The following is an 11331-nucleotide window of genomic DNA, read 5'->3' as shown; positions in this document are numbered from 1 at the left end:
GTAAAGTAAATCAAGAAAAATATTTATTATAATGTAATAAAATATTTACAACACTGACAATTAGTTGATGATCAGCCTGAGAAAAAATTGAGTCTAAGAAACAAAAAAACTTATCACATCTACTTGGGTGTCTAAGTGTTGTAAATTGATTGATAGTGTAAGGATTTGTTGGATTTAGAAATGTAATGATACGTTTACATAACGAGTTAACGGTGTATTATGAAGCAAATTAAAGATTTATAATTTAAACTTGGATAAATCATAAACAGTGAACCTGGTTTTATTGTTATTGTTACTGTTAATCTGATAATCCAGAAATTGAGATCATAAAGTTGCGAGTATATCCAGAGTTTAGGTTTCCATTCAAATCTAAAATTAAGCGAGCTAACGACTTCTGTTGACTTTACATTTTGTATTTAGACGTTTACCATTTAAATTAGCTCTTGCCTTGAGTCTTTGGCCATTCTTTAATAAATTATTACCAATTCGTCCAAGCACAAATTAAATATTAATTATTGGTTTGGAAAAAAGTCGAAAAATTAAACAAATTAATAAAGTCGATCAATAAAGGATCAGCTTCAAAATTTTAAGCTAGTTAAATCAGGAAATTTAAGATGGCGTCACTTGATGTAAGACAAATGTTTTGAATTAAATTGATTTTTTATCTGATTCTGTGTTTGATTTACGACTTGATTTGGTCGGATATTTAATAAGTAGTAATATTCATGATAATATCAATACAATGTTACAAGGTTATCATCATTGATCAATTGCTTGCATTGATAACAGAGGAAAATAACTGATCTAATGAGTAGATTTATCTTACTCTTTCAACTGATCAATCTTTTTAGTTATAATTTAGTTATAACTTGAACTTGAATTCAATTAAGCTAATCCAAGCATTTAAATAGATAAAGTGAAGGAGTTGAAACAAGAAAAAGTAGATTTTTAATTTACGAAAACACAAAATCAACATAAGTATCCCAATACAAATAATACACAAAATTACAAAACAGTTTTTTGTCTCCATTTAAAAGCATAGGAAAATAACACAAATTTTCAATGAGTGTTTACTTTGTGCATTTTTATAATCTTTCATTGAAAGTTGAGGAATAAATTTAATCGAAGACAAAAATGAAAAAATATAGCTCCCAGTCAGATGAAAGGAATAGTTGGAATGATTATGAATACATTTATTTCATATCCAAAAGCATTTTCATCGGATCTTGAAGTAATGCTTTCCAGGTGGATGAAAATCGACAGAGAGTTGCTCCATCGATAGTCCGATGATCCGCTGACCACAAAATATTAATTATATGTCCCTTGACTATTTCGTCCTTTTCGTTAAAAATTGGCACAGTTTTAATTTGTCCAATGGCACCAATTACTACTTCTGTAGGTGGGATAACAGGAATACCGAAAAGACCACCAATCTAAGGAAACAAAAAACTTGATTGAGCTGAAATAATTCATGGAATGGAAGTTGATACTAACCGAACCGATATTTGATAGAGTGATAGTTCCACCAGTTAAATCATCTCGGCGTAACTTATTATTGGCTCCATCTTGTTGAAGTCTTTTCATTTCCTCAGCTATTTCTAAAATTGATAAATTTTGAACATTTTTAATATTTGGGACAATTAATCCATCTTTAGTGTCCATGGCAAATCCAATATTATGTGATGCTTTGATAATTATTTTTTCATTCTTTTCGTCGATTGATGAGTTCAACATTGGAAAATCATTGAGAGCTAATGACAAAGCTTTCATGAATAGAGGCATGAAAGTTAATTTTATGCCCCTGGATAAAGCTCGCTCTTTCAAGTTTGGCAAAATGTTGAGAAGATTGGATAAATTTATTTCGTCACTTAATCCAAAATGAGGTATTTTAAGAGATTGTGTCATTGATTTAAACATTGCACGTTGAATTGCGGTGAATGGAACACTTTTATCAGATGCTTGACTAGTCAATCTATCAACAGATGGTTTTTCGTTCAAGTTAATTGGTAATGTCTTGGGCTCAGGTGAAATATTGACAACTGGAGTTTCCTTCTGCGATGCCATAGAATTTTTCGCATCTTCAAGATATCTGAGTAAATCTTCTTTCAAAATACGACCATCTCTACCAGTACCTTTAACATTACTCAACTTGATATTATTTTCAGCGGCTATTCTCCGAACAGCTGGAGTAGTTAAAACTTTACCACCTTTCCAATCAAGAAAATTGGTTGGCTGGGAGTCACAAATTTGATTAGCTTCTAAATCAGCAACTTGGTCAACTTGATCAGCTTGGACTAATCCTTGTTTACTTTCATCTCTGAGTCTAATTTCTACTAAAGGTTTTCCAACTTTAGCTATTTCATCGATGTTGTAATAAATTTTTTCAATAACTCCATCGTAACGACTTGTAATTGTAACACTTGCTTTGTCAGATTGAACTTCACAGATTGAATCAAATTGATTGACCTCATCACCAACCTTGATAAACCATTCCTTGACGACAACCTCGGAAATACCTTCACCGATATCAGAAAGATTGAAAGGAACCACTTTCCCTGAACTAAGGCCTGTCGGAGAAAAAAACAAGACAATGAATAAAACAAGTTATAAAAAAACAAACATTTTTTACATACCATGACTAATATGAAGTTTCCTTGATTGTTGATCGCGTAAATGTTTGTTCAATGTCACGATAGGTTGCACACAAGAAAATGATGATGAAGAATTGCCACTGTTAATAGAAGTTGAAAAACTATGCCTAAAAAATTTAGACTTATTCAAAAACTTATGAGCAAATGTACATCTAGTAGACAAATTGGTAACAATCCGATTGGTAAGAAACATATTAAAACTATTTATTTACAACTTGAGAATCAGTTAGTTACACTAGGAATACTAATTAGTCAACACTATTAAATCAACACTAATAAAAGTCAGCTTGTTTATTAAAGTTTGACGAAACAGGCTATGGTAACTGGAATCCAGTAGCCATTTTGAGTCCATCTAGGATCTATTCAATATAAAGTTCAGCTTTTCATGGTTAAAACACTGAAACTTTATCAACAAGGGTAACAGCCTTGCTTAATTAGATGAAATAGAGAACAATAATCATTAATTTGAGATAATATCAATAAAAATTGACGTATGAATATTGATTTAACCAAAATGAATCTAAAATATCAAGATTTTTAAGTCCGAATATCCATCTTTATTTTAAAAATGAATCAATAGATGACTCTACTAGTGATTCTTTAACCCAAATACCAAGTGCCTCCATCTAGCCAATAACTTAAAATATTTATTTTTCTTCTTCCAAAATAATCAATCAATATTAATTGTCAGGGCGTTTTGATTTAAACAATTTTCTCCGTCATTTGATATGAAGTTAAAGTTTAATGATACTTTAGTGGTAAACATAGAATTGTATTTTAAAGTACAGTTGAATGAAGTTTGATCCTGAAATGTCAATTTTTGTAAATCGTCTTCAACTAGCCAAATCTCGTAAATATTTGTTAATTCACTATCAAATGTTGACCGATTCAATGGACAGTTTAGAATTGTATCTTTCAGCTATTAAGAGTTGAAGAAATATAATGCAGTTGAAATAAAAGTAAAAATGAAGACAATATAAAAAACGGTAAATTTCAAGTCTACTTGATCATAGTCATAGTCTACCAATAATCAACATTTTTGTCTCCATCACCTGCATTCTTTGTAGATCAAGTCAATACATATTGTAAATAAATACACATAAAGTCTTTCATATTAAATTACAATTAGATTGAACAATATTTATTGTATTTACATAATCACAAATGGATTATTTTTAGGTTGATTAAAATAAATCACAGCCGAGTATAAGATGGTCAAGAGGTCAAGAAAGACATCATTATCTGTATCATTAAAAAAGTAACCTTCCAAGGTACATTTGATTATTGAGGTATCTTCAAGTTGTAATCTGAACACTCTATAGATCAATCCAAATTATCATCTTGAACCATCAAAAACATTATATAATGCATGCAGCGTCATTATAACAGCAATTGAAATGTATTTCAATCCATCCTTGGCATCTTTGATACACAAAAAAGTGTTAAATTAGGATAAATCTTGTTCCATCCAAAGTGTTAATAACAATGTTGACTGTTAATCCAAATAGTGCCAAAAATCCGTTTAAAATAATCTTGTCCATGGGATAAAACAATCTGGATTTGGGTTATCGATGGTTATCTTCATTCTCGACTTATAATTGGACAGGTCATTGAATCCACATAAGATTAGGTCAACTCCTTCCATTGAAGACAAAAATTGATCCTTCAATTGCCATTTCTTTCATCCTTACCAGGTCTGTAAACTGTAAATTACAATCAAGAAACATTGGAATTAATAATTTAATATGCATTTGAGTTATTAATATTATTTATCCTTAGAGATAAAAACTAAATATTTTATAAACATTGATTCCCATCCAATTAGACTAATTTTTCAGCAATTAACACGCAATAATTGTTGCCATGCTAATCTAATCAGTTAACTTGAAATGTTTAAACAGCCTAAATCAATTAAATCTCCAAAATCAACACTAATCACAAGTTTATCAAAGGATCAAAAAAGCCAAAATCAAAATTCAAATGTTGAATCACTCAACAGGCCAATATAATGAAACTATCCAATGTAGCCATAAAATTTACATCCAAAATCAGATTGATTGCGATGAAGAAATTTACAATTCGCAAAAGTTAACACCAAAAATTTAATCGAACCTACAAATAATTAGAATAAAAGTACGGAATCACGGCAAAAATTATAGGACCAGTAATTGAGTAAAAGAGGAAGCTAATAGAAGTGGCAACAGGCGAAACAAGAAACTGAAGAAAGATGAAGTGGAGCAAGAGTGAGAGAGAAAGAAGTAGGAATGAAGTAGGAAAAAAAGAAGGAAACGCTAAGTTTTCTCAAGAACCAATAAAAAGTCCTCTGGCTTGGTTTGACCAGGTCGAGCCAGTAGCATTAAAGTGACCAATCAATTTTAAGGGAGCCAAACTGACCAATAAGTTTTCACTAGATAGCCGCAACCCAAAAGTGAGCCACAAAAGACGAGTGGTCAATTTTGAGGTAACCCATTCTGAAGGACTTTACAGTGTTACCAATAACAGAAGAGTGATAAAGCGATAATACACAAAACAGACTGAAAAAAAGGGATGAAAGAATTGTCAAAATAAGTTTAACTGATTTAAAGTTTGAAACAGTTAGTCTTACCCTAAAGAGATAATATAATACTAAAAGAGGACCTAAAGGAAAAAGGATTTCAGTTTTATCAAAATTTTTTAAATAAAAAATGGGACAAGAAGCTAAACTATTAACCGAGAATCGACAAATCGACAGATGGAGGCCACTTTGCTTACCATTTCCCTCTGTTCCTTATGTATACATAAGTCTTTTTATGCAACAGTAAAAGACAAGGGTTGGGTGCTCCTCAATTTCTTAACAAAAGATATGTAATTCACTTCCTATTTCTCTCCTTTTGCTCTATTTTTTACTCCTTTAGCAGCTGGAGTTGTGCTTAAATCTTTAAAAATTCAACTGAAATGAAGAGAGAGAGAGAGAAAAAAAAGAGAGTTAGTGAGAAGCAAAAATTATAGATATGAGGAAAAAAGAGGTTAAGGGTAAGAAAAATTACGAGAACTTACCTAGTTGAGTTGAATATTATACGGACATGGTTTATCATCATCAGGATTAATTATAAATCACAAGGAGAAGCACTAGGAGCATGTAGAGAGGATCGAGGAAAGCTAGCAAGTTGTATAGTTATGTCCGCCAATTGGGGTGTAATATTTCAACAATACAACCTACTACCTCACACCGAATCTCTCTAAACACATCAGTCAGAACAGGATGAGTTGAACAAATGACGAACAAAAGGTAAACTTTTTTTTCCAAAACAGAAGACAGACTGAAATAAACGATAAGAGGAAATAAAGAACGAGAGGAAATAAAGGTGTAAAAGGAGAGATTGATTAAAATAGAGAAATATTCTTACCTGGTAATAATTTGAGAAGAAACAACGTTTTCCTTTGTATTGGATGGTTGGTAGCAATCATTTTTCGTTGTTTTGAGACATGAGATTGAAATTTTGTATTTTTGTGAGTAAATGAAAGTGATAACGTAGCAAGTTGGATGAGAGGCAACACACACTCCAAGAATAAGGAAGAAAAGGATTTAGGGAATGATAGGGGAAGAGAGAAAGGGTAAATGAAAAAAAAAGTGAGACTAAAAAGGGGGCAGACAGATAAAGAGACAGCAATGTAGACAGTGAAAGAGAAAGGGTAAGTGAGACGGAAAGATAAGAGAAAAAAGCATTAAAAAAAGGAAAGAAAGGAAGGGTTGTGAGATAGAGGGAGAGAGAGAGAGAGAGATGATTAGGAGAGAGGGGGGAAAGTAAAGAGTACAAAGTGGATGGTGTTGCTGTTGATGTTGTTTTTGATGATGATGATGCGGTTAACATTAACCTGGACCCGTAGAAACAAACTTGTGATGTTCAATTTAGTTTCAATTTTTCAAGTAAAAATGAGTAAGTGAAAACTCTTTATACACAAATTCGGATCTACGGGTGAAGGTTAATGAACTTTGTTACTAGAGATAACCAGAAAATCTGCTTTGCTAGTTACATTCTTCTTGTGTTTTTTTAGTTACGTTATTCTTCTTCTTCTTCTTTTCCATCTTCTTTACATTTTCTTTTCTTCTCCTTCTTCTTCTTCATTTTTATCTTCATCTTCTTTCCTTTATCTTCTTCAATAGGTTTGCCCTTGGTGGGTTGATGGTCTTTTGGCCTGTAGATGCTTTTAAATACGGCCAACAAGTCCATTCAACCCTATCAACTTTTCCGTCTCTTTTTGCTCTTCTCTTTCTATCTTCTCTCTCACTCTTTCTTCTCTCTATCTATCTCTCTCTCTCTCGATCCTCCTTTTGCTTGTTAAGACACTTTTGTTTCCATTTTACATTTCGCTTTCAATCATCATTTCGTAATGAACATTGATAGATGGCGCTCCAAGTTTCTCTCAACCTCAACCCTTTCTCCTGAATGTTACCAGTAATTCCAATTATCTTTCATGTGATGATATCAGTTCAATTCATCATCAGTAAAAGTCAAATTTCATTTCCGCATTTTCATTATTTCTCATTCTAATAGCACCAGCAGTGTTTAAAATAATCTTTATCCAATCTGAGTAGAAGGGTTAAGATAAAAATTTTGCTTTTTATCACAACATGCCATTGAATGTTAACAGTTTGACTTTTATTTTTTATTTGTTATTTACACACTCCATTATTATTATTCATCAACCAAATTCAACACTTTACATGTTAACATTTTTGTTGTTTTTTTAACACAATTGGTAAGATTTAACTGATGATAAAAAGTTGATGAAAGCTGAAAAATATTAAACCCATTGTATACAATTAAATTTTTAATCAAGAGAACAAGAGCAAACAAAAGTAAACTCATTCACCTTCATTATTATTATTAGCATTCTTAGTAATATTAACCAATAATAATTCTGATTGTACAGCATCAGAAAGTGAAGAGCTTTTCAATCAAAGTTGATAAAATTGAAAAATGATTAAAGATGCTGTGTGGTTGGTTAATTTTTCAAGATTATATATAAATTGGGAATACATTTGAGAAAAGGTTACCTTTCTTCTTCCCATTTCATGAAACGTTTCGCACAAAATGGTTAACTCAAATCACATGGTACTTTTGACCAACATTAATAAACATTTTTCCTTGATGGAAAAGCCCTTGAAAACAACATTTTACTCGGTTTACTGCGCAGATTGAGCCTTTATCATTCATCGTGCCTGTTTTTTTGTGTTCATTATAATGCGATGCATTTTACCTGTAATCAGGTAACATGATGATTGGATAAAAAGCAAGTTAATTTCCACCTTAAATAAAATTCATTAACTCCTTGTGACCCTTACAGGTTTCATCAAAAAATGTCAAACCCAATATTAACCTTATTAGCACATATTTTCCTCTAATTTTCAACTATCAATTGCTAGTAAAATTATCAAGTATAGTTTGATTTGAATCATATAGTTACAGAAAGACAGCAAATTTTTGTTAAGTCGCCATCTCCCCATAAGGAGGGGCTAATTAAGTGCGACAGAGGGCAATTCTCTGTCTACATTAAAATAAGATTGTAACCACTTCATCTTAATTTTTTCCTATGTTTAACTTGTTTTACGCTTCATTTTCCTATCTTAATTAATATTCAAAAGGAATGTTGAGCAATTAGTGAATGTTAAATTATTAATAGACAATATTTTCCTAAAACGTAAAACATTCTGATTGGTTAAAAAGAGAAAACGAAATTTTCCTTTTCTCTATTCTTCTTTCTTCTAACTTTTGTTTTCTCTCTGTTCTCTACTCTTTTGTCTCATAGTTCAAGTTTAACTTACCAAATGTGTGGTAATATCTCAGATTTGGAGTCTCTTAAATATGGTTAAAGATGATGACCAAGGATGTAAAAGTGATGAATGGAAAACGATGGTGTAAAAAAACTATGGTCAAAGATGGTCAAGAGAAAAGCAAGAGTTGGAATAAATCAGACGATTGGAGTAAAATGTTTGAGTTGCAGTTAAAAGTGATTACACAATTTTTGGAGAACAAATTTGATGGTGTTCAATGTTGAATATTTTCACATGTAAACAATGATGATAAGGATGATGATGAATAAAGTGCGTACAAAGAGAAAGAAAAAACTGGATTAGTGATTAAGGAGATGACGATTAATGGTGGACACTTGGATCAAGAGAAAAATTGAACCCTGCCAACAACACCATTGCTATACACACCAACCTAGACACACACAGAGTTGAAACTAAAAGGAAAGCGATGATCGTGAGGCAAAAAAAGGTTTGTTACGAGTCTACAACCACAAGCGTCGCTAGTAGTAATTGTCTTTTTACAGTTACCCTTTTTTCAAGTAAAAGTGTTTGCTTTGTAGGATAATTATTAATCGTTTGAAGGTAACCAGGTCACCAGACAGTGTGACCTGTTTTTTTACTGTCTGGGTCATTTATTGATGTTGCATTCCCATTAATTCAGTTTACCCCTTTCCTTTTACTTTTTTGTTTTTCTCTTTCTTTTTGTTTAACTCTTCTCTCTCCTTGTCTCTCCTTTTCTCATTCAATCTCACTTTATCTCTCTTCCTCAGTTGCCTGTTTCATTTCTCCCTCATTCTCTCCTTCATCATCTCTTCCATCATCATTCCCTTTCATCATTTTCATCATGAAGATAGAGATGATCAGGATGATGAACAACCGTAGTAGTGATAGTTGTGGTAACTGGTGATACCCAAACTTAACAATGAAGCAGTTTAAAGGTTTGTTACCTGATTTTGTTTTTTCCAGTTCATCTTGATGTACAATTCAATTGTCAAATCTAATCGGTTAATTGTCATATTTAATTGTCATCTATTGATCATTTATTTAGCTAAATTGATCAAATTACCAACGCAATTTAATCTGAAGGTTTCAGGCTTAACTGGCTGAGCTTTTTATTTACTCACTTTGCTTATTTACACCCGAACTTTATTCTAATTATTTGTAGGTTCGAGTAATTGTTGCTGTTAACTTTTCCTAATTGTAATTATCATTGAACCTGTCAAGGTCTGTTCTTTATCACAATCATTTCTGATTTTTGATGTAAATTTATTTTTGCATTGGATAGTTTCATTATATTGACCTGTTAAGTGATTTAGCATTTGAATTTTGAATTTTGATTCTTTGATAAACTGGTGATTAATGTTGATTTTTGAGATTTAATTGATTTTGGCTGTTTAAATATTTCAAGTTAACTGATTAGATTAACATGGCAACAATTATTGCGTGTTAAATGGTGAAAAATTAGTCTAATTGGATGGGAATCAATGTTTATAAAATATTTAATATCAAAGGATGAATAATATTAATAACTCAAATGCATTATAAATTATTAATTTCAATAATATTTCTTAATTGTAATTTACAGTTTGAAATTTGAAAGGTTACTTGAGATGAAAGGTTTGCTTATTTTCACCGTTTTTTCATGTTTAATAGACATTTGTTTACAACATTAACTGACTCCTTTTATTTATGTATTTAATTAGATCTGGTCACAGTATTTAATTGAACTGATTCCTGGATATTACAATTAACATCGACAACTGGTATAACCAAAAAAGCTGGACCTGGTAATGATGAAAGCAATGGCAATGGAAGGATCAATTTTTGTCTTCAATGGAAGGAGTTGACCTAATCTTCTGTGGATTCAATGACCTGTCCAATTTTATGTCGAGAATGAAGATAGCCATTTGTAATATATTAAGGACCATTGGTAACCCAAATCCAGATTGTTTTATCCTATGGACAAGATTATTTTAAACGGATTTTTGGCACAATTTGGATTAACAGTCAACATTGTTATCAACACTTTGGATGGAACAATATTTATCCTAATTTAACACTTTTTTGTGTATCAAAGATGCCAAGGATGGATTGAAATACATTTCAATTGCTGTTATAATGACGCTGCATGCATTATATAATGTTTTTGATGGTTCAAGATGATAATTTGGATTGATCTATAGAGTGTTCAGATTACAACTTGAAGATACCTCAATAATCAAATGTACCTTGGAAGGTTGCTTTTTTAATGATACAGATAATGATGTCTTTCTGACCTCTTGACCATCTTATACTCGGCTGTGATTTATTTTAATCAACCTAAAAATAATTCATTTGTGATTATGTAAATACAATAAATATTGTTCAATCCAATTGTAACTCAATATGTAATGACAAAATTTAACCTAATATTAGATCCAGTATTACCAATAGTTGAGTAGTCAAATGTCAAGTGTGACCAACAGTGTAGGCATAAGAAGTAGGCCAAAGTTAATTTGTTAAAACAAAAATATTGTCATGTATTAAATTTACTTGATCCACAAAAGTGCAGGTGATGGAGACAAAATGTTGATTATTGGTGCTTATCAAGTAGACTTGACATTCGCCGTTTTTTATATTGTCTTCATTTTCACTTTTATTTTCAACTGCATTATATTCATTCAACACTTAATAACTGTAAGATTTAATTCTAAATTGTCCATTAAATCGGTTATCCATGAATCTATTAAAACAGTTGATAGTGAAATGAAAAATATTTACGAGATTCGGCTAATTGAAGACGATTTACAAAATTGATCTGATAAACATTTCAGGACCAACTTCATTCAACTGTACTTTAAAATTTAATTTTTTTACCATTAATTATCAATTAACTTGAACTTCATA

At 31.2% G+C, this 11331-nt stretch overlaps 1 protein-coding gene and 2 long non-coding RNA genes across 4 annotated transcripts; 1 reads left to right on the top strand and 2 right to left on the bottom strand.

Annotated features, from left to right (window-relative positions):
* Nucleotides 1–925: 925 nt before the first annotated feature.
* On the bottom strand, nt 926–2944 carry Dbct (Dihydrolipoamide branched chain transacylase E2). The gene is made up of 3 exons (XM_015933575.3): nt 2634–2944; nt 1495–2567; nt 926–1433 (listed from the first exon to the last, which is right to left on the bottom strand). Exons 1-3 carry the CDS (start codon nt 2842–2844, stop codon nt 1194–1196), a joined length of 1524 nt encoding a protein of 507 aa, XP_015789061.2. The 5' UTR covers nt 2845–2944; the 3' UTR covers nt 926–1193.
* Nucleotides 2945–3770: 826 nt separating this feature from the next.
* On the bottom strand, nt 3771–8776 carry LOC107365969 (uncharacterized). The gene is made up of 5 exons (XR_001569523.3): nt 8458–8776; nt 6038–6267; nt 5688–5950; nt 5403–5580; nt 3771–4354 (listed from the first exon to the last, which is right to left on the bottom strand). It is a non-coding gene; the product is annotated as an uncharacterized LOC107365969 (long non-coding RNA).
* On the top strand, nt 8770–11162 carry LOC107365970 (uncharacterized). Of its 2 annotated transcripts, XR_016199528.1 has the most exons (3): nt 8770–8914; nt 9216–9383; nt 10149–10824. It is a non-coding gene; the product is annotated as an uncharacterized LOC107365970 (long non-coding RNA). The 2 variants fall into 2 exon arrangements; XR_016199526.1 differs by lacking the exon at nt 8770–8914 and having other exon boundaries at nt 9024–9383; nt 10149–11162.
* Nucleotides 11163–11331: the final 169 nt, after the last annotated feature.

This window comes from Tetranychus urticae, chromosome 3, assembly GCF_039701765.1.
Source record: "Tetranychus urticae isolate SD_2017Ah chromosome 3, NJAU_TeUrti_SD_1.0, whole genome shotgun sequence".
Taxonomy (NCBI): Eukaryota; Metazoa; Arthropoda; class Arachnida; order Trombidiformes; family Tetranychidae; genus Tetranychus; species Tetranychus urticae.
The sequence above is the reverse complement of the archived record's forward strand: the minus strand, read 5'-3'. Positions and strand labels throughout refer to the sequence as shown.